General features: G+C 49.0%; 1 protein-coding gene across 1 annotated transcript in view; it reads left to right on the forward strand.

Annotated features, from left to right (window-relative positions):
• adamts13 (ADAM metallopeptidase with thrombospondin type 1 motif, 13) overlaps positions 1-23,974 on the forward strand; it is a 55,458-nt gene that overhangs the window by 3,579 nt on the left and 27,905 nt on the right. The window contains exons 3-13 of the mRNA XM_055660285.1: positions 5,880-6,004; positions 8,123-8,206; positions 9,173-9,297; positions 10,707-10,853; positions 11,801-11,935; positions 13,036-13,186; positions 15,373-15,477; positions 16,851-17,002; positions 18,551-18,614; positions 20,067-20,193; positions 22,143-22,291. Coding sequence (XP_055516260.1) covers positions 5,880-6,004; positions 8,123-8,206; positions 9,173-9,297; positions 10,707-10,853; positions 11,801-11,935; positions 13,036-13,186; positions 15,373-15,477; positions 16,851-17,002; positions 18,551-18,614; positions 20,067-20,193; positions 22,143-22,291 — 1,364 coding nt within the window. The remainder of the gene's footprint in view (positions 1-5,879; positions 6,005-8,122; positions 8,207-9,172; positions 9,298-10,706; positions 10,854-11,800; positions 11,936-13,035; positions 13,187-15,372; positions 15,478-16,850; positions 17,003-18,550; positions 18,615-20,066; positions 20,194-22,142; positions 22,292-23,974) is intronic.

Here is a 23,974-nt window from a genome sequence, read left to right on the forward strand (position 1 = left end):
ATATTGTGAGGTGAACTAAAGCAAGCAAGCAAGGAGGGAAAGGAAGAACATGGAACGTTCATCATGCATATACCTGAAAGAAAGAGAGACGTATTCGTAGAGCACCTATCACGAGTGCTTTTCTGCCAATGTGCTTCATAAGTTCTGAAATTAGTCAGCATTGCTGGAAACCACAGCAGATACAAGCAGCAACGTGACAATGATCAAATATATTTTTTGTGATGCTGATTGAGGTTTGAAACATAGAAACATAGAAAATAGGTGCAGGAGGAGGCCATTCGGCCCTTCAAGCCAGCACCGCCATTCAATGTAATCATGGTTGATCGTCCCCTATCAATAACCCGTGCCTGCCTTCTCCCCATATCCCTTGACTCCACTAGCCCCTAAATGTTTGTCAGGACCTGTCAGAATTACCGCGCTCTTCTATGAAGCAGCATCATGGGACCTTGAAAGACGTGGCCTTGGTTTAATGTCTCAAGTCAAGAGACATGACTCAAGTGTGCTCAATGGTCATATGTGCTTGTGGTCTTGGGCAAAGCTGTTCCCAAACCAAGCTGTGATGCAAGCCAACAGTAGGCTATCTCCGGTGCATCTGTAGAAATCTGAAAGATGCCGAATTTCCTTAGTCTCCTCAGGAAATAGAGCTGTTGATGCACCTAATTGACGGTCACTAAGGTTGCCAACTGTCCCGTATTAGCCGGGACATCCCATATATTGGGCAAAATTGGTTTGTCCCGTATGGGACCGCCCTTGTCCCGTATTTGACCGCTACTACTCGGGTCAGGGGGACTGCCGCGTCCGGTCCCGTCTCACCCGTCCCGACGTAGTGCAGCCCATGGAGTGCAGCAGAAGCACCTCGCCTGTGGCCCCGTGGGTGGCCAGCCGGCCAGCTGTCCGACCTTCGTACCTTCGCTTACCGCCGACACCACCACCGCCCCTACTTCTCACGGCTGATCATCGGTTCATGAGTTGGATGGGGCGCTGGACCAAAACTCTTCAGCTGGCCCGCCGGCTGGGCTTTGTGTGCCGTCCAGCACCCGGGCCAACTCATCATTCACCCAGCCACGGCCGAGTCGGTCAACGAATTGCCGTGGGGAATTTGTCCCTTATTTTGACCTTTTGTCCCTTATTTGGGAGTGAGAAAGTGGCATGAGAGAAGAAGGGGGAGGTGCAGAGGAAGTGAAAGACAAGAGGCCGCTGATGCTGGAATCTAGTGCTGGTGAGGGGGGGGGGGGGGGGGGGGGGGGGGGGAGAACCGAGTTTCAACCAGAAACATCGACCATTCCTTTCTCCCCACAGATGCTGAGTTCCTCCACCAGATTGTATGTCGCTCCTGATTCTAGTAACCGAAGGCTCTCAGTTTCAGTTTAGTTTATTGTCACGTGTACCGAGGTACAGTGAAAAGCTTTTGTTGCGTGCTATCCAGTCAGCGGAAAGACAGTACATGATTCCAATCGAGCCATTTACAGAGTATAGAAACATGATAAGGGAATAACGTTTAGTGCATGCTAAAGCCAGTGAAGTCCGATCAAGGATAGTCCAAGGATCACCAAAGAGGTAGATAGTAGTTCAGCACTGCTCTCTGGTTGTGGTGGGCTAATTTAGTTGCCTGATAACAGCTGGGAAGAAACTGTCCCTGAATCTGGAGGTGAGCGTTTTCACACCTATACCTTTTGCCTGATGGGAGAGGGGAGAAGAGGGAGTGGCCAGGGTACGACTCGTCCTTGATGATGCTGCTGGCCTTGCCGAGGCAGCGTGAGGTGTAAACGCAGTCAATGGAAGGGAGATTGGTTGGTGTGATGGCTCCTGTGTCGTCGGAGAGACGGCACTGGTACAGTTTGAACGATGGGAGAGGGGAGGGGGCGGAATAATGTGCAACGGGGAGGGGGCAGAGAAAACATTTCACCCGTTTTATAGAGTGGAAGTGAATGTCAACAAAAGGGATCACCATGTGAATGAATGGAAATGCTCCGATCCAGTGGAATTCTGTGGAAGTAAATCAGTAACTACCTTGTTGTGTACTCGCCTGGGCTTTAATGGACCTTGGATTTTTGGCAGTGAAGCGCTTTACTGTAGAATCAGAAAGAAAACAAAACAAAGTGCTGGAGTAACTCGGCCGGTCAGGCAGCATCTCTGGAGGGAAACCCAACCTGAAACGTTGCTTGTCCATTCCGTTCAGAGAAGATGCCTGACCCGCTGAGTTACCCCAGCACTCTGTGTTTTTTCTGATTCGACAGTAAACCCACAATACAAGGTCTAATATTATTATTATTAACTCGTTGAAAACATTAGCGACGCAGTGGTGCTGGTTTAGTCTAATACACTGTACATGAAGCTCAGGAAAATATACTAAAAGGTAGTTGATGGTATTTTTGTAAACCAGAGCCTGCGGTGGCTGGTGGGTGTCTCCTTTATGATGTCTCAGTCTTCATTTACAGAGGGATGGCCAGCAAGCTTCCAGTGTCAGTGTCAGGGACTGACCTGGGGCCACTCCTGCTGGGAGGAGTTGTGCACACTCCGGACTCCGGGGGAGATCTTCCTCATCCGGTTCCCCACTGACAACAGACTCTCTTCCAACTTGTCTTGCATTCATCACGTCTTCAACTCGTCTGTCAGCACCATCAGGCGACTGGCGGGGAGAGGCGTCCAGAGCGGGGAGCTCCGGGGCTCCGTGCGCTGGTCACCTACTGCCGTGGTCATCTGGTGAGCCACAGTCATGGCTGTGCTGCAAGCACTTAGTTCAATAGAGAGAAGCTGTTTCCTTTGGCTGGGGAGGCTATGATCCCGATGCTTGGCCCCAGGATGAGGTACTGGCCATTCCTTCAATTACCAATGCCGCTGCCTCACCCCGTCACAGACCTGGGTTTGATTCTGACCTCGGGTGCTGTCTGTGTGGAGTTTGCATGTTTCCCCTGTGACTGTGTGTGTGTGTGGGTTTCCTCCGGGTGCTCTGGTTTCCTCCCACATCCCAAAGACGTGCGAGTCTGTAGGTTACTTGACCTTCTGTAAATTGTCCCCGATGTGCAGGGACTGAGAGAATATAGAATCTGTGTGAACGGGTGATCGGTGGTCAGCATGGACTCGGTGGGCCGAAGGGCCTGTTTCCATGCTGTATCTTTCAATCAATCAAAAGATAGTGAATCTTTAAAGTTCTCTACTCCAAATAACAGAGAGTATTTAAGGGTGTATAGAATATAGACAGATAAATAGGCACCGAGAGACTTGCGGGAAATGAGAATCGGACATCAATGTGGATAATTGAAAGGACCAGCAGTGATCTTATTGAATGTGGAGCAGCTCGAGGTCATAGCCTTAGAATTAAAGCATGTTCTTCAAGAAAGATGAGGAGAAATTTATTTAGTCAGAGGGTGGTGAATCTGTGGAATTCTTTGCCACGGAAGGCTGTAAAGGCCAAGTCAGTGGATATTTTTAAGGCAGAGATAGATAGATTTTTGATTAGTACGGGTGTCAGAGGTTATGGGGAGAAGGCAGGTGAATGGGGTTAGGATGGAGAGATAGATCAGCCATGATTGAATGGCGGAGTAGACTTGATGGGCCGAATGGCCTAATTTTACTATCAATTATGACCTCATGAGCTGAGAGGGGTTGTGGTACACCAAGTAAGAATTGCATTACCCTATCTGGGATGGGACATATGACATTAAAACATTCTTGACCCTTGCTTTGGCTGGACCTGCTGAAGTTTCTGGAGATGTTGAACAGAGGGTCCTTCTGCCCTCTGGTGGACAGCGACGGTGTTTCAGAGACTTTGAGCAGAGCTGAGGAATTCTCACAATATTTTCCCCCTCAACCGAGATCTAACCAATACTTGGAAAGGTAGTGTTGGCATGTGACTACCCGGTTAAGGAAATATTAGATACAAGAAGAATTTGGACGAACTTGGTTGAGGGAAACCTGATAGACATATATATGATGAATAGACACAAATGGAGTTGGCAGAACCTTTTTTCCCCAGGGTGGAAATGTCAAAGATGAGAGGGCATAGCTTTAATGCGAGAGGGACAAAGTTTAACAGAGATGTACAGGGCAGGGTTTTTTCACACAGGGGGTGGTGAGTGCCTGGAACGCGCTGCCAGAAGGAGTGGCAGAGGCAGATACTATAGTCGTTTTTAAGAGGCTTTTAGACAGGCAAATGTGATTAATTTATCTTGACATCATATTCAGCAGAGACATTTTAGCTGAAGGGCCGAAGGGCCTGTTCTAATGCTGTACTGAGCTAAAGATAGACACAAAGTGCTGGAATAACACAGCAGGTCAGGCAGCATCTCTGGAGAAAAGGATTAGTCAAGTCAAGTCAAGTCATATTTATTTATATAGCACATTTCAAAAACAACTCTCGTTGGCCAAAGTGCTTTACATTTGTTATAAGAATAGTATAAACAAACAAACTACAGGTACATACATATATACATGTAGCCCTCGCTCAGTGGACGTCAGGAAAGGCTTGGGAGTATAGATACGTTTTTAGTGTTGACTTAAAGGAGTCGATGGAGGGGGCAGTCCTGATGGGAAGGGGGATGCTGTTCCACAGTCTAGGAGCTGCAACCGCAAAGGCGCGGTCGCCCCTAAGCTTATGCCTAGTTAAGTGACGTTTCGGGTTGAGACCCTTCTTCAGACTGTGCAAAGTTCTATAAGAATACTTTGGAAGTTCTTTGATCAGTGTAAATTAATTTAAAAACGAATTTGATTTCACTTCCTGCCCCCTCTGCAACTCCCCGTCCTATAGCATGCGATGATATTTACAAAGGATCGGATGATTCACATTCACCCAAAGGAGCTGGAACGATCTACTGATGGAGGGGGCATTGCCCCACTCGTTGGCTTCCATTACCCGCTCTCAGATGGCTCCCAGAGACCTCCTCGTGACAGTAAGAGTTCCAACATGTGATCTCTGCTCACCGGCGCTCTGAGTCAGGCAGCTGTGGCTTTGAGCCGTGCTCCAGAGTTTTGTGCAAAGAATCCAGACGTCCAAAACTGATGCACTTCATGCAAGTGACTTAGTCATCCTCGAAGGCACCATTGCTCAAAAGATGCCCTCGCTGGTTCAGTTGCTGCAGAGGCAGGTTGTTGTTACATGGCTGACATAATGGAGCATCAAAAGGCCACAAAACGCTGGAGTAACTCAGCAGATTTGGCAGCATCTCTGGAGAACATGAATAGGTGACGTTTCAATAATAGAATCGGTATCCCTGGGATGGCGGGACTGTCATATGAGGAAAGATTGAAAAGACTAGGCCTGTATTCACTGGAGTTTAGAAGGATGAGGGGGATCTTATAGAAACATGTAAAATTATAAAAGGACTGGACAAGCTAAATGCAGGAAAAATGTTCCCAGTGTTGGGCGAGTCCAGAACCAGGTTCTTAGAATAAAGGGGAGGCCATTTAAGACTGAGGTGAGAAAAAACGTTTTCACCCAGAGAGTTGTGAATTTGTGGAATTTCCTGCCACAGAGGGCAGTGGGGGCCAAATCACTGGATGGATTTAAGAGAGAGTTAGATAGAGCTCTTGGGGCTAGTGGAATCAAGGGATATGGGGAGAAGGCAGGCACGGGTTATTGATTGAGGACGATCAGCCATGATCACAATGAATGGCGGTGCTGGCTCGAAGGGTCGAATGGCCTCCTCCTGCACCTATTTTCTATGTTTCTATGATATAGGAATTCTTTTCTCTTTGGGAGGGTGGTGTCGGCAGCCCAGCTTGAATGCTGCCGGGGAGGTGGTGCGGGCCAGGGGCAGCGTAGGCAGCACAGCCCGGCGATGTAGATCTGTGGGGTCTGTCCGCTATAACCAACATCCATTGTACTGAGATCCGTGACAACAAGGGTTCACTGCAGGTTCCATTCTGTTTGATCATCCCAGGACACATCAGACGCCGGTCCGCGCAGGACACAAATCATCTGGAGCTCCTGGTTGTGGTGGGGCAGGATGTGTACGATGTTCACAAGCAAGACACAGAACGCTACATCCTCACCAACCTGAACATTGTGAGTACACTTGTCCCTCCTCCAACATAAACCACGGCCCACGGCTTGTGCGGCACTTCCAGCATTGTGTCGATTGCATTGTATTGTAGCAGTAGATGAGTCACATGATCCTTGGCCTTTGATCCACGTCTATTCCTCCAGCAGAAAAAAAGCTTTGTTATATATATATATCCCTGATAACACGATATGATACAGTACGATACGATCGAACTATATTTATCACAGGAGGGAAATTGGTCGTAAAACACAACAAGATACGTGAATTATGAAACTAAAGTGATGCGTGGAAGGTCCAGGATTTGGGATGTGCAAAGATTGGGGGGGTGGGGGGGGGGGGGGGGGGGGGGGGGGGGGTGAGGGGGGGAGGGGGAGTCAGTCTACCCCACAACAGAAAAGGGAGGAGTTGTACAGTTTGATAAGGATCCACAGGGAATAAGGATCTCCTGTGCCGTTCTGTGCTGCGTCTTGGCGGAACCAGTCTGTTGCTGAAAGTGAACACCTGAATGTTATCCCCATTTTCTAACAGAGTTAAAGAGCATAGGAAGAGGCCCTTGGCCCCACCATGTGATTGCTAATCGCCAAGCCCATGTATACTAATCCCACTTGCCCGCAGTAATTCCTTTTCATTAGTTCACAAGTCATAGGAGCAGGAGTAGGCCATTCAGCCCATCAGGTCCATACCGCCATTCATACGTGGCTGATTTATCTTTCCCTCTCAAACTCATTCTCCTGCCTTCCCCCCATATCCCTTACTAATCAAGAATATGGCAATCTCTGCCTTAAAAATACCCAATGACCTGGAAGAAATGAGACTCCTCCTAATAGATGAACAAGACCAATTCTTAACGAGTTGGTCTCCATTTATTGATTTCTTGGATTCATGTGGTGCAACAGTATCGTAAAAATTAAAGGTTTCAGGTATGGGTGAAAGATGATCAATAATATAAAAACTCATCTCCTTGCGGCAATTTGATTATCTCCCCCCTGCTTTCTTTTCTTGCTTATTTCTTTTCATCCCAATCTCTTTTTCCTCCTTTTTTATTCACACACACTAGACTCTCCTCTATTCTATTCTTTACTATATCTTTCTTTCTTTTTTCTCTCTTTAAAAAAAAATAAAAAGTTGTACAGAGAATGTATTATGTTAACATAACTTTGGGAACATGTAAAAAGGTCCCACTGTATTGTACTTGCTTCTAATAAAAATTAAAATAAATAAATAAATAAATAAAAATACCCTATGACTTGTCCTCCACAGCCTTCTATGGCAATGAATTCCGCAGATTCACCACCCTCTGACTAAAGAAATTCCTTCTCAACTCCTTTCTAAAGGTACGCCCTATTATTCTGAGGCTACGCCCTCTGGTCCTAGACTCTCCCACATCTACTCTGTATCCTTTATGCCTCCTCCATCTCCTCTGTCGGCACATTGCAGGCACCTACTGGTCTTAGTTATGAACAACACCCCTCAGGTAGACAAAAGTGCTGGAGAAACTCAGCGGGTGCAGCAGCATCTATGGAGCGAAGGAAATAGGCAACGTTTTTCGGCCCGAAACCCTTCGCTCCATAGATGCTGCTGCACCCGCTGAGTTTCTCCAGCACTTTTGTCTACCTTTGATTTTCCAGAGTCTGCAGTTCCTTCTTAAATAACATACCTCTCGGACTCTCTTTACACCTTCATCTCACGGTGGCGCAGCGGTAGAGTTGCTGCCTTACAGTGCTTGCTGCACCGGAGACCCTGGTTCAATCCCGGCTGCGGGTGCTGTCTGCATGGAGTTTGTACGTTCTGCCCAAGACCACGTGGGTTTTCTCCGAGATCTGCGGTTTCCTCCCACACTCCAAAGAGATACAGGTCGGTCGGTTAATTGGCTTGGTGTGTGTGTGTGTGTAAATTGTCCCCAGTGTGTGTAGGATAGTGTTAGTGTGCGGGGATCGCTGGTCGGTGAGGACTCGGTGGGCTGAAGGGCCTGTTTCTGCGCTGTATCCCCAAACTAAATGAAACTTAAACCTCTACCCCCTAGCTCGAGGCAGGCCGATCATGGGAACAGACTCTCGCCATCTCCGCTCTTCCTGCCATTGACTCTTGTCTGATACCTTGTGTCCCTTTGTTCTCCCCAGGCTGCCGAGCTGTTGAGAGATGCATCCTTGGGAGCACAACTGCGAGTACACCTGACGAAGATAGTCATTCTGAGAGAACCTGAGGTAAGAACTCCCGTCTGAGGAGCTCACAATCAACAACATCGATATGTATATGCTGATTTTAGTTTAGTTTTGTTTCGAGATATAGCGTGGAAACAGGCCCTTTGGCCCACCGACACCGCACCGACCAGCGATCCCCGCACATTAACACTATCCGACACGCATCCGACAATTTTCACATTTACACCAAGCCAGTTAACCTACAAACCTGTACGTCTTTGTGGAGTGTGGGAGAAAACCGAAGATCTCGAAGAAAACCCACGCAGGTCAAGGGGAGAACGTACAAACTCCGCACAGACAAGCACTCGTAGTCAGGATCGAACCCGGGTCTCTGGCGCTGTAAGGCAGCAACTTTACCGCTGCGCCACCGTGTATTTAAGCTAATTAAGGGATGAGAGGATTAAATCTACAAAGGATTCACAGGACTGCCACCAAACAAAATTGAACGTATCCGACACGAGATATTCAGACGTACGGGAATATATATTGACGTGTGTTGGGACTTTGGGCTGCAAGTTGAGAGCTCACTGATAATAGTGACACAGGTGGATAAGGAAGTGAAGAAAGCACACACTTACTAGCTTGTGCTCATAGGCAGGAGTTCTTCCCACAGCCTCATCTACTCCTCCCAGAAGTGACCACTCACCCACCACTCTTCACATTAAGTAAATGATTCGCCAATCACCTTAAACCTATGTCCTCGAATTTTCATGAGCAAAATCTGGCCATTCAGCCCATCGGGCCTACTCCGCCATTCAATCTTTCCCTGTCAACTGCATTCTCCTGCCTTCTCCCCGCAACCCTTGTCACCGCTAGGCTAGGGGAATTTTAGACTCCCCTACGCTTCCACCGCGCTAACTCGGAGTGGTCTAGATCTACCAGGCCCCCTGCGCAGGATACATTATCAGTGAAGGGGTGAGGGGGAAAGTCTGACACATCTCTACGGTGTCTGTGGTATTTTGTCCACAGCTGGAACTGGAGATCACGAAGAACCTCACCTCATCACTCATGAGCTTGTGCAGGTGGAGTCGAGCAATCAACCCGGAGAATGATTCTGACCCAGTCCATGCTGACCTGGTTCTCTACGTCACCAGGTAGGTTGCCAGCCACTCGGTGGGTGTTGCCAGCACCTTTCTGCAGGAAAAATGTTCCCAATGTTGGGCGAGTCCAGAACCAGGGGCCACACAGTCTTAGAATAAAGGGGAGGTCATTTAAGACTGAGGTGAGAAAAAACTTTTTCACCCAGAGAGTTGTGAATTTATGGAATTCCCTGCCACAGAGGGTAGTGGAGGCCAAGTCACTGGATGGATTTAAGAGAGAGTTAGATAGAGCTCTAGGGGCGAGTGGAGTCAAGGGATATGGGGAGAAGGCAAGGCATGGGTTATTGATAGGATCACGGTGAATGGCGAATGGTGCAGGCTCGAAGGGCCGAATGGCCTCTACTCCTGCACCTATTTTCTATATTTCTATATATTTCTCTCTGGGGCAGTGGTTATTTCAGTCACTATTGTCATTCATGTATCTTTGTTAGTTCACGATGATTCATGTCTTACTGGGCAAATGGGGATGCCCAACAATGTCAAAATTGAATAAAAAAGAATTCTGTCAAAGAATTGAGTCAAAAACGTTACCTTGCACTGAACGTTATTCCTTCATTGTGTATCTGTGCACTGTAAATAGCTCGATTGTAATCACACATTGTCTTCCCGCTGACTGGTTAGCACGCAGCAAATGCTTTTCACTGTACCTGTGCACTGTACACGTGACAATAAACTAAACTGAAAAAAGAATAACTTCGCAGTAATGGCCTCAAGCGGTGGTTGGTGAATGTTACGGCTCAGAGTGAATTAGCCTGCTCCCATCTGTAGAGGAACATGCCTACTCAAGCCGCTGCCTGGTTGAGGCTCAGTCCCCGTTCTTCTATTTAAAGGGGCTGCACGGTGGCACAGCGGTAGAGTTGCTGCCTTACAGCGACAGAGACCCGGGTTCGATCCTGACCACGGGTGCTGCCTGTACGGAGTTTGTACGTTCTTCCTGTGACCACGTGGGTTTTCTCGGGGTGCTCCGGCTTCATCCCACATCCCAAAGATGTGCAGGTTTGTAGGTTAATTGGCTTCGGTAAATTGTCCCTCGTGTGGGATAGTGTTGGTGTGCGGGGATCGCTGGTCGGCGCGGACTCGGTGGGCCGGGGGGCCTGTTTCCACGCTGTATCTCTAAACTAAAACTAACATGAAAATGAACCACTCCTGCTACACACAAGGCACCATTGTCTGTGTTTAGACAATCTTGACAATTGGGCTGGTGCTCTGAATGTCACAACGGTAATAAACCCCGATGAAATGCTACCTACGGCGCAGCTGTAGAATTTGGTGAGGGTCGATGGGGGAGAACATCCAAAGCCTTCCAGTGAAGTAGAGAAGTGTGATTGGGTTCGTGGAGGTAGTAGGGTTTGGGGTTTGTTTTTTTTGACCACCCTGACTCTTACTTTCCCTTCCCTCCTGAGGTTTGATTTGGAATCAGATGACGGCAACAAGATGGTTCACGGCGTGACCCAGCGCGGCGGCCTGTGCAGCCGCGCGTGGAGCTGTGTGATCACCGAGGACACCGGCTTTAATCTCGGCATCACCATCGCCCACGAGATCGGCCACAGGTGGGTGAGGGGACGCGGTAGAACCTTGCAGCGTAGAACCTAGAACAGTACAGCACAAGAACAGGACCTTCAGCCCAATGTCTGTGTCGAACACGAGATGAGATGAGATGAGATGAGATACTTTTATAATCACGTGACAAGTCACAGTGAGACGCTTTTTATTATTATTATTATTATTATTATTATAAACTTTATTTCGGACTCAAGGTCCAGACAAGGGACAACATTACATAAAAATGCATTGCATATTAAAAAATATAAAGTACATATGAAAGCTTAGTATATCACATAAAAGCATCATAAATTATATATTTAAAAAAAAACACAATGCATGAATTAAAACCTGAATAAAAGGATAATCAATGTCCTACAACGAGCCAACGATACCAGTGTCTCCACAACTGGGATTTGTAGCGTGAAGTGCTAAACCTCATGTTTGTTTCACATTCCTAGACAATACATAAAGGGGGCAGACAAAGTTACAAAGTACCCCTTTTATTGCCCCAATGTTACCCCCCTTCCCCCCTCAGGTTTCGATGCCCCCTCCCCCTTAGTACTTACCGGCCCCCCTTTGTTTTCGCCGGCCCCCCAAGTCAGGTCCCCCTTTATTCTCGGTGCGAGCCTCGGTGTGTGATGATACGACCATCATTTATCTGCCTGTATATACCCCATGTCTCTCCATTCCCTGCACCATCCATGTATTTTAAATGCCACTAACATACCTGCTTCAACCACTACCCCCAGCAGTGTGTTCCAGGCACTCACCACCCTCTGTGTCAAAAAAAAAACCTGCCCGACACATTTTTCTTTCCTTTATAAGTACATAAGCTGTAGGTTGCTGAATTAGGCCATTCGGCCCGTCAAGACTATTCCGCCATTAAACCGCGGCTGATCTGTCTTCCCGCCTTCTCCCTGTAACTCCTGACGCCCGTACTAATCTCTGGCAGTTTTGGCATCAACCATGATGGGGATAGGAACGACTGCGCTGGGAACCTGCATATCATGGCGGCCGCGGGCGGCTACAACAGCGTTGACCTGACCTGGTCCAAGTGCAGCCGTGACCAGCTGGCAAAGTTCTTCAGGTAAAGCTTTCTCCCAATCTGCACCCACCTCCATTTTTACGAGACTCGGTAAAACGCAAATAGGGTTGGATACTTAGGGTGAGAGCAGCACTAACCAGATGGGTGGTGCCGAGAGTAGGCTGGTCTCTGGCTGGGCAGCATTGTAAGAGTTACACCAGTCATCCAATCCCATCCGCAAGCTTTGCTCCAAGTGCGCTACCAAGGCAAGATAGCATTGTTAGTGGAGCAGCTCCTCGGGTCAATGTAAAAGATCCTACGACTTGCTTTCCAAGACAGTCTGAAGCCCTGTCTGATATTTGTTCCCTAAACCTCAGAAAACAACGATTCCTTCTTAATTACATTGGTATTTGTACGAGCTTTCTGTGCTTAGAGATACAGCATGGAAACAAATCCTTCGGCCCACCGAGTCCAAGCCGACCATTTACACTAGTTTTGTGTTATCTCACTTTCTCATCCACTCTCTTCCCACTCGGAGCTACTTTACAGAGGCCAATTAACCTACAAACCCTCCCATGAGGGCAGAAATCGGAGCACCTAGAGACAGGCCATGTGGGTACAGGCCGTGAAAACTCCACATGGAGAGCACCCAAGGTCAGGATTGAACCCGGGTGTCTAGCGCAGTGAGCCAGCGCCTCTACTGACTGCGCCACCGTGCCAACCATGAATTAGTGGCTGTATGCCCTATATCTAAACAACGACCTCATCAGCGCAAAATGGCTATAAAGTGTTTCGGAACATCCTGAGGATATGATAGGCGATATAGAAAAGGAATCTTTTTCACCCAGACAGTTGTGAAATTGTGAATCTGTGGAATTCTCTGCCATAGAAGGCAGTGGAGGCCAATTCACTGATTTTTTTTTTCCAAGAGAGAGTTAGATTTAGCTCCAAGGACTTAAGAGAATCAAGGGATATGGGGAGAAGGCAGGAACGGGGTACTGATTTTGGATGATCAGCCATGATCATATTGAATGGTGGTGCTGGCTCAAAGGGCTGAATGGCCTACTCCTACACCTATTTTCTATATTTCTATGAATCTACCCTTCCAATTCTACTGATAGCTAAATGAACTCCCAGTTGAATATAATTGTTTGTTTTGCCAGAGCAAGACGAGGGACATGTTTGGATGACTTCCCAGCCACGGAATCTGACCTCTCCAGCCAGAAGCCTGGCCTGTACTATGGCATGGACGACCAGTGCAAGATAGCCTTTGGAGGCAAGGCCACCTCTTGCAGCTTCAGCCAACACGACATCGTAGGTTTCGCCTGACATCGACTGGCCAGAGGTTAAACCTTGATTCACCTGCAGGAAGGAGACGAGGAGAAATCTATTTAGTCAGGCGGTGGTGAATCTGTGGAACTCATTGCCACAGAAGGCAGTGGAGGCCAAGCCAATGGATATTTTTCGGGCGGAGATTGACATTTTCTTAACTAGTACGGGTGTCAGGGATTATGGGGAGAGGGCAGGAGAATGGGGTTGAGAGGGGAAAATAGTTCAGCCATGGTTGAATGGCGGAGTAGACTTGATGGGCCGAATGGCCTAATTCTGCTCCTGGAACTTATGAAAAACAGAGGGAGACCACCACACCTCTGTAAGAACAATCCAGATAATCCCACTCACTCAATACTTCCCCCCCCTTGGTCATGTAGATCCTTCCCCTCTCATTGATGTCCAATTATCTTTTGATAATCAAGAGGACACAAAGTGCCGGAGTAACGCAGCATCTCTAGAGAACATGGGGAGGTCACGTTTCGGGTCGAGACCCTTCTTCAGAAGTCAACTATTCATGTTGAGTCTAATGTAGGGTCTAGGCGCAAGACGTCACCTATCCATATTCTCCAGAGATTCTGCCTGACCTGTTGATTGTCCCTCTATAACATTTCCGTTAGTGTGTTGGGAGTGGTTGAGAAAGTGCAGTAATATAGAACTAGTGAGGATAGGTGATCGATGATTGCCGTGGGCTCGGAGGGACGAAGGGCCCGGTCCCATGCTGTATCTCTAAACTAAACTAATAATGGGTGGACATTATGAGTTATTCTTGCCAGTGAAGCCCACATCTCATTGATAACTTCAAAGACTTGCACTGACCACCGCCCACTCTGCCCCTGGTCACCCCCCACCCCCACCCCACCCCCACCCCCGCCCCCACCCCCCCCCGCCCCCCACCCCCACCCCCACTGCCACCCCCACGCCATGAACCTGGTTTGGTCTGGCTTGAGTTTGACAAATATAGTGAACCCACCTTGGAACTACCGCTTAGAATGACCTGGGCGGCACGGTGGTGTAGCGGTAGAGTGGCTGCCTCACAGCGCCAGAGACCCGGGTTCGATTCTGACTACGGGTGCTGTCTGCACGGAGTTTGTACATTCCCCCTGTGACCATGTGGGTTTTCTCCAGGTGCTCTGGTTTCCTTCTCCAAAGATGTACAGGTTTGTAGGTTAATTGGCATTGGTAAAATTGTAAATTGTCCCCAGTGTTTGTAGGTGTCAGCGGTCAGTGAGGACCCGAGGGGCTTGTTTCCGTGCTGTATCTCTAAACTAAACTAAACTAAAACTAAAACTAAATATAATGTGTAAGGAGGAACCGCAGATGCTGATTTACACTGAAGATAGACACAAAATACTGGAGAAACTCAGCGGGTCAGGCAGCATCTCTGGAGAGAAGGTATAGGTGATGTCACCTACTCCTTTTCTCCAGAGATGCTGTCTGACCCGCTGAGTTATGCCCCTGTCCCACTTAGGAAACCTGAATGGAAACCTCTGGAGATTTTGTGCCCCGCCCAAGGTTTCCGTCCAGTTTCCAGAGGTTCTCGGAGGTTTTTGTCAGTCTCCCTACCTGCTTCCACTACCTGCAACCACCGGCAACGACCTGCAACCTCCGGGAACCGCGCGGAAACCTTGGGTGGGGCGCAAAGTCTCCAGAGGTTTCCGTTCAGGTTTCCTAAGTGGGACACAGGGGCATTACTCCAGCATTTTGCATCTGTCTTCGGTCTAAAACTAAATATAAATCCAGTTTTTTACGGTACAGTACGGTTTTATTCGTCACATTGCACATAAAGTGCAAGTGAAATGAATTTGCCAGCAGCGGTACAATGATAAAGAACACACAATACACGATAGAAATGTTAACACAAACATCCACCACAGCATTCATCACTGTGGTGGAAGGCACAGAATTTGGCCAGTCCTCCTCCGTTTCCCCCCCGTGGTCGGGACCTCAACCCTCCACAGCCGTCTCTGCAGGCGTCCAGATGTGCAGATACGGTAAAAAAAGTCCAGAGTCGGCACTTCCCCACCAGAGACCGCGGCTTCCCCACTGGAGTTCCATTGTGAGAGGGTCCAACTGGTACATTTGCTGCTGTATACTGTGTTTAACGTGTGTTGCCATTCTCTGCATTGCCCTGTCTGTTGCTGAGCTCTGGGCGCTTTGTGTCCGTCCAGGATGTGTGCAACGTTCTGTCATGTCACGCGGATCCATCAGACCACAGCACGTGCACCCGCCTGTTCATCCCCCTGCTCGACGGGACAGAGTGCGGCCATAACAAGGTATCGGCAGTGTGTGTGTGTGTGTGGAAACCTCGATCACCTCACGAACGTGGCCTGGAGTTGTGGACCAATGCTGCCGTTTATGGTTTAGAAACATCGAAAATAGGTGCAGGGGTAGGCCATTCGGCCCCTTCGAGCCAGCACCGCCATTCGATACGTTCATGGCAGATCATCCAGGATCAGTAGGTGGACAAAATTGCTGGAGAAACTCAGCGGGTGCGGCAGCATCTATGGAGCGAAGGAAACAGGCAACAAAGGAAATAGGCAACGTCTCGGACCGAAACCCAAAGGGTTTCGGCCCGAGACGTTACCTATTTCCTCCGTTCCATAGATACCTATTTCCTCCGTTCCATAGATGCGCACCCGCTGAGTTTCTCCAGCAATTTTGTCCACCTTTGATTTTTGAACATCCAGAATCAGTATCCCGTTCCTGCTTTCTCCCCGTATCCCTTGATTCCGTTAGCCCTAAGAGCCATACATAATCTAACTCTCTCTTGAATACATCCAAGGAATCGGCCTCCTGTGGCAGCAAATTCCGCATATTCACGACTCTCTGGGTGAAAAAAGCTTTTCCTCATCTCAGTCCTAAATGGCCTACCACCTTATTCTTAAACTGTGACCCCCCTGGTTCTGGACTCCCCCAACATCGGCAGGGCTTGGTCTATGGGCCAGGAGTCATGCTGAGGCACGGATGTTTGGCACAGACTGTCTGCTGGAGGAACTCAGCGGGTCGGGCGATATTCTACCCACAGACGAGTTCCTCCAGGAGATTGTTTGTTGCCCCCAATGTCCGGCATCTGCAGTCTCTTGTGTCTGTCTCCATTTCACAACTTCTTTGGCCAGTTCGACGAGCTTCTTGTCAAAAACAAATCCTTTCCCCGCGCTGAATCGCACTGGATAGACTTGGTTTATACCCTCTAGAATTTAGGAGATTGAGAGGGGATCTTATAGAAACTTACAAAATTCTTAAGGGGTTGGACAGGCTAGATGCAGGAAGATTGTTCCCGATGTTGGGGAAGTCCTGGACAAGGGGTCACAGCTTAAGGATAAGGGGAAAATCCTTTAAAACCGAGATGAGAAGAACTTTTTTCACACAGAGAGTGGTGAATCTCTGGAACTCTCTGCCACAGAGGGTAGTTGAGACCAGTTCATTGGCTATATTTAAGAGGGAGTTAGATGTGGCCCTTGTGGCTAAGGGGATCAGGGGGTATGGAGAGAAGGCAGGTACGGGATACTGAGTTGGATGATCAGCCATGATCATATTGAATGGCGGTGCAGGCTCGAAGGGCCGAATGGCGTACTCCTGCACCTAATTTCTATGTTTCTATGTTTCTAAGTGAGGGATGGTTCTAACGGATGTTCTTTCATTCCAGTGGTGTTTAAGAAGGAGTTGCATGTCTCTCGGGGACCTGAAAATGATCGGGGCCGTCCATGGGGCGTGGTCAAGTTGGAGCCCATTCAGCGGCTGTTCACGGAGTTGTGGGGGTGGGGTCACGTCGAGGCACAGATACTGCAACAATCCAAGGTGGGTGGACAACCGCAAAGAGCAAACCATCTGAATGTAGGGTGGACAAAATTGCTGGAGAGGACAGGTGATATTTCGGGTCAGTTTATTGACCCGACCCGAAAAGTTACCTCCTACACATGTCACGTGAAAATGGTGCCAAGTCTCGCAACTCTGTCTACTGTCTCAGTGTACACTGGGGTGGGAGATTGCAACCTCCACGTGGTCCACCCTGTTCGATTAATGCAATCAACCCGACGTGCATAAACAATTAGATCAAATAGAACAAGTTGACCTCCAACTTTAAGCTGTGCATGCCGTACACAAGAAGAAGAGACTACTGTACACTTGTACTGTATCAGAGATGCTTATCTAAGATGTATCTAATTGCTTATGTGTAGTAGCACTTGTGCTGAACCATATATAAAAATAAAATTCACTGTAGCTCGGCGCATCATGTGACACATAAAGTGTCATTGAACCATAGTCGTCCATAGATGCTGCCTGACTCGCTGAGTTACTCCAGCAATTTTGTCTACCTTCGATTCTCCAGCATCTGCACTTCCTTCTTGAACATCTGAATGTAGGAGGGGAACTGAGGAGCCAACCTTGTCCTCCACTCATTTCAACCATGGTTGATCAGTGATCACTATCTTAACTCCATTTGAACGCCCAGTTTCTTCCTTTTTAGAGATACAGCAAGGAAACAGGCCTTTCGGCCCACTGAGTCGCCATTGGTCACCTGTTCAAACTAGTTATGTTATCCTATCCTAGTATGTAGGAAGGAACTGCAGATGTTAGTTTTCGCCGAAAAATGGCCATTGTGTACTCTGCCATTCAATCATGTCTGATCTATCTCTCCTTCCAAACTCCATTGCCTTCTCCTCATAACCCCTGACACCTGTACTCATCAAGAATCTATCTATATCTGCCTTAAAAATATCCACCGACTTGGCCTTTACAGCCTTCTGTGAGTTCCACAGATTCACCACCCTCTCACTAATGGGGTCAGGGGCGGACTGGCCAGGGTGAGAGCTTGCCTGGTGGCAAGTGGGCCCCTGATGAAGTGGGCCCCCTATATCAAGTGGGCCCCTGATGAAGTGGGCCCCTATATGAAGTGGGCCCCCTATATGAAGTGAACCCCCTATATGAAGTGGGCCCCCTATATGAAGTGGACCCCCTATATGAATGGGCCCATTATATGAAGTGGACCCCCTATATGAAGTGGACCCCCTATATGAAGTGGACCCCCTATATGAAGTGGACCCCCTATATGAAGTGGGCCCCCTATATGAAGTGGACCCCCTATATGAAGTGGACCCCCTATATGAAGTGGACCCACCTATATGAAGTGGACCCCCTATATGAAGTGGGCCCCCTATGTCAAGTGGGCCCCTGATGAAGTGGGCCCCCTTTGTCTCCTGGCAACCAATATTTCTAGACCCAGTCCGCCACTGAATGGGGTTCTCCCTATCCATGGGACTCAGTACCACTCCGCCTTAGTTATGGCTGGGATCTTCTGCCCTCTTGAAAGATGTGAGGATTCACCCGGTGTTTGCATTTTTCTAGGCCTGGTTTTGGTGGCCGTAAGTGCGAGGGAACAGACCTGGAGGCAAAAATGTGTAACGCACAGGTAAGGGTGAGATGAACTGAGTCAGATGAACTGGGAATAATCGATGTAGGGGAAGTGTACATCGGCAGTGAGCTGAGAGTCAGGAAGCAGCCCTGTATTGCACAGGCACATTATACTTACACAGGCCGAGAATGGACGAAGGCATTTGGAGAGAGGTACAAGAGGCAATAACAATAGACAATAGGTACAGGAGTAGGCCATTCGGCCCTTCGAGCCAGCAATGCCATTCACTGTGATCATGGCTGATCATCCCCAGTCATTACCCCGTTCCTGCCTTCTCCCCATATCCCCTGACTCCGCTATCTTTAAGAGCTCTATCCAACTCTCTCTTGAAAGCATCCAGAGAATTGGCTTCCGCTGCCTTCTGAGGCAGAGAATTCCACAGATTCACAATTCTTTGGGTGAAAACGTTTTTCCTCATCTCCGTTCTAAATGGCCCACCCTTTATTCCTAAACTGTGGCCCCTGGGTCTGGACTCCCCCAACATCGGGAACATGTTTCCTGCATGTCCAAACCCTTAATAATCTTATATGTTTCAATAAGATCCCCTCTCGTCCTTCTAAACCCCAGAGTGTACAAGCCCAGCCACTCCACTCTATCAACATATGGCATGGCAGGCGTACGGAATTTAGCTTATGTACACTCCATCAGAACTTTGATGTTATTTGATTCGCGAGGGGAAGTTTTAAATTTAGTGGAAACATATAACAGCCTTCAGGTGAATAACAAAGTTGAGACAAATCACTCTCTGTGTGTCGAGTGGTTGCAATCCTGAGCACAATGCAGGTGTTGAGGGGAAGAAGCAAAGGCAGAGAATTTATTCCATCCAAATGGAAATAGTTAAGCATTGAGATCCCAGAAAGAATATTGCATGAAAATTCCTTGTGCCATTATCCCACCATTGGTATCAGCACTCTCACGAACACTGTTTCAAAAGCTCAGAAGTGCAATTTGTAGCACCTTTCCCCACAGCCCTTAGTTAAGTTTAGTTTGCATTATTTTAGTTTAGTTTTGAGTTACAGTGCACAAACAGGCCCTTCAGCCCATCGAGTCTGCGCCAACCAGCGATCACCCCGTGCATTAGCACTATCCAACTCATTAGGGACAATTTTGTAATTTTTACCAAATCCAATGAACCTATTTACCAAATTTAAATATTTACCAAAACCAATGAATGTCGGTCTTTGGGATGTGTGGGGAAACCGCAGCACCCGGAGAAAACCCACGCAGTCACAGGGAGAAAATAAACGCCATACAGGCAGCACCTGTAGTCAGGGTTGAACCCCGGGTCTCTGGCGCAGAAGGCAGTAACTCTACTGCTGCACCACTGTGTACCCCCCCCCCCCCCCCCCCCCCTTGCCACAATGTCGTCGGCAATGCCAACGGCTGCGGTGTCTCTACCTAGATTTTGTCACCTGCTGTTTTAAAAAAATCTTTTTGCTCTTTGTGCAGCTTTGCCAGGATAGCCAGCTTGACTTCATGGCTCTACAGTGTTCGGAGACCAATTCTCAGCCTCTCGAACTGACACCCAGGGTCCCAGCTTACTACAAGTGGTTGCCTGCTGTTGGTTACGCAAAAGGTAAAATATTATTGAACATAGAGCCTCGCTCCATGATAAATAGTTAGGGGGGGATTCAATCTCCCTGTATGAAATGTCTTGAAATGTATACGGGAGCCAGTGGAGAGAGGCCAGGATCGGGGTGATGTGGTCCCTTTATCGGGTGCCCGTCAGGAGTCTCGCTGCGGTGTTGTAGGTAGTTGAGGCCACAGTTCGTTGGCTATATTTAAGAGGGAGTTAGATGTGGCCCTTGTGGCTAAAGGGATCAGGGGGTATGGAGAGAAGGCAGGTACAGGATACTGAGTTGGATGATCAGCCATGATCATATTGAATGGCGGTGCAGACTCGTAGGGCCGAATGGCCTACTCCTGCACCTATTTGTTTATGTTTATGTTTTATGTTTATGTTTATGTAATCTGTGACTGCACAGGACACAGGTAACCATTGTGTAGGAAGGAACTGCAGCCGCTGCTTTAAACCGAAGAGAGACATAAAATCCTGGAGTAACTCAGCATGAATATCCACAATCCTGCCCTTTCCTCACCTTCCCTCGGTTTTCTCCTCAAAGTTATTACTCAGTTTTTTTCCTTTCAAATTATATTTTTTAATCTACTTCCGCCAACATTTAGGCACCAAATAATTTGCTGTAATTAAACGGACTTTCTCTTCATCTCTTTTGCTGGTATAAATTGCCTTTAATCCTATACAGTAATCCCGTGACTCAGTCTCTCTGAGTATCCCCACTCCCCCGCCCTTTCACACTCACTCTAACCCTTCCTCAATGAGTAGAAATGTACCCAGCCACACACACACACATCCCTCACGCTGCTGTCAATACATTGATACCAGATGAGAGAGCTTTATTTATCCCAGGAGGGAAATGGATCTGTCAACAGTCATAAAACACAAGACACATGAAACATGACATTAAAGTGACCAGTGGAAAGGATCTCTCTCTCCCTCTCTCTTTCTCTCCCTCTCTCTTTCTCCCTCTTTCTATCTCCCTCTTTCTCTCTCTCTCTTTCTCTCTCCCTTCTTCCTCTCTCTACCTCTCTCCTTCCCTCTCCTTCCATCTCCCTCTCAATCCCTCTCTCTCTTTCTTTCCCTTTCCCTCCCTCTCTCCTGCTCTCCCTCTCTCTCCCTCTACCTCTCTCTTCCTTTCCCTTTCCCTCTCTCCTACTCTCCCCCTCTCTCTCCCTCTCCCTTCCTTTCCCTCCCTCCCTCTCTCCCCTCTCTCCTCCTCTCTCTCTCTCTCTCTCTCTCCTCTCTCTCTCTCTCTCCTCGCCTCCTCCCTCTCTCTCTCTCTTCCTCTCTCTCTCTCTCTCTCTCTCTCTCTCTCTCTCTCTCTCTCTCTCTCTCTCCTCTCTCTCTCTCTCTCTCTCTCCCTCCCTCTCTCCCTCTCTCCTCCCTCTCTCCCTCTCTCCTCCCCCTCTCTCCCTCTCTCTCCCTCCTCTCCCCCTCTCCCCCTCTCTCTCCCCCTCTCTCCCTCTCTCTCTCCCCTCTCTCCTCTCTCTCCTCCCTCTCCTCTCTCTCCTTCCCTCTCCCCCGCCCATCACATCCACTCCGTCATTCAATCAAACTTTCCCTCTCAGCCCCATTCTCCTGCCTTCTCCCCATGACCTTTGATACCCTGACTAATCAAGAACTTATCAATCTCCGCCTTAAAAACATCCATTGACTTGGCCTCCACAACCTTCTGTGGCGATGAATTCCACAAAGTCACCACCCTCTGACTAAAGAAATTCCTCCTCATCTCCTTCCTAATGGTAAATTATTTTATTCTGAGGCTGTGACCTCTGGTCCTAGACTCTCCCACAAGTGGAAACATCCCCTCCACACCCCCCCATGCTTCTAAACTCCAGCGAGTAAAGGCCCAGTGCCATCATGTGTTAACCCGATCACCCCTGGGATTGGTGCCAGTGTGTGGTGTGAGTGCCCTGCAGTAATGCTGTGCCTTTGCCCATTGCCAGGGAGTGTGCTGTGCAAGTACATGTGTCGTGTGGATGGGATGAGCTTCATGTTGAGTCGGGGGGACAGTTTTGTGGATGGAACCAGATGTGAGTCGAGTAATTTGGAGACAACATCGCTGCACAATCTGTGTGTGAAAGGACATTGCAGGGTAATGATCACGCACCCCTCTTCTCCCATCTACTGTCACCAGGCTCCCGATGATGGATGCTCATGTCCACTGCCCCTCACTCTGTGTGTAACTACCACCGCCTGTCCTCATTCACTGTAGACTCAACCCCTCCCTCCACCTTCCCCTCAATCCCAGTGCTTCCACTCTTCGCTGCCTCCCCCTCTCGGTATTCCAGATGTTCCTAACCCCCCTCCTTCCACGGACACCCAACTCCGCTCGCTCTCCCTCATCCTCACAGACTCTCGCTGCCCTGACCCACCCGGTCCTGTCACCCCACTGCCTCACCCTGCACATCCCCTCAGCCCCCCCCCTCCCCCCGTCTCTCACCTCCCCCACCTTCCCTCAGCCCTCCCTCACCCACCCACTGTAATTCACCCCCCTCTCCCTCAAGGGCCTGACCCACTATGGCCAGTTCATTCGCGAGTTTAGGAGAGTGTCATGGTCCTGTTGTATCACCAAAAATTTGGCATCCTTCGACTAAGTAGAACACCTACGAATATGTAGACGATTAGCTCCGACCAGCTTCGATTTAATCGCCGATGATCTCAGGAAAATTGGATTTGACTACCTTCAATTACCTCCGATTACCTTTGATTACCTTCGATTACCTACGATAACATGCCGACCTACTATGACCTACTTCGACTAAACCTACGAGTAAATTAATATCGATTTTTTTCCATGCCGACCAGTTTTTACTGGCAGAAAGTTTTTCAGTCTGTTGAAACATATTCCTCGACCAAACTGAGGCTGCAAGTATTAACCACTATGCGGGAACCCCTCTCGACCACGAAGGAGACTCACCAGTGACCACCTATGACCACGTGTCGCTCCCTCGCTCTCCCTCGCTCCCTCCTCCTCACTCTCCCTCGCTCTCCCTCCCTCGCTCTCTCCCTCGCTCTCCCTCGCTCCTCCCTCGCTCCTCTCTCCCTCGCTCTCCTCCCTCTCGCTCTCCCCTCGCTCTCCCCTCGCTCCCCTCTCTCTCTCTCTCTCCTCTCTCCTCTCTCCTCCTCTCTCTCTCCCTCGCTCTCTCTCGCCTCTCTCCTCTCTCTTCCTCTCCTCTCCTCTCTCTCTCTTCCTCCCCCTCCCCCCTCTCTCTCTCTCTCTCTCTCTCTCTCTCTCTCTCTCTCTCTCTCTCTCTCTCTCTCTCTCTCTCTCTCTCTCTCTCTCTCTCTCTCTGTCCCCCTCTCTCTCTCTCTCCCTCTCCTCCTCTCCCTCGCATCCCTCCCCTCTCTCTCCCTCGCTCTCTCTCCCTCCTCTCTCTCTCTCTCTCCTCTCCCTCTCTCTCTCCTCTCTCGCTCCTCTCTCTCTCTCTCTCTCCCTCCCCTCTCTCTCTCTCCTCTCTCTCCCTCTCTCTCTCTCCCTCTCTCTCTCTCTCTCCCTCTCCTCTCTCTCCCTCTCTCTCGCTCTCTCTCTCCCCTCTCTCTCTCTCTCTCTCTCTCCCTCTCTCCCTCTCTCTCTCTCCTCACTCCCTCCCCTCTCTCCTCTCTCGCTTTACCTCTCCGCCCCCTCCCCTCTCCCTCTCCCTCTCTCCTCCCTCCCTCTCTCCCCCTCGCTCTCCTCTCTCTCCTCTCCCCCCCCTCTCTCTCCCTCCCTCTCCCTCGCTCCCCCTCTCTCCCTCCCTCCTCCTCTCTCCCCTCCTCTCCTCTCCTCTCCCTCGCT

The sequence above is a fragment of the Leucoraja erinacea genome, chromosome 31 (assembly GCF_028641065.1).
Source record: "Leucoraja erinacea ecotype New England chromosome 31, Leri_hhj_1, whole genome shotgun sequence".
NCBI classification, from domain to species: Eukaryota; Metazoa; Chordata; class Chondrichthyes; order Rajiformes; family Rajidae; genus Leucoraja; species Leucoraja erinaceus.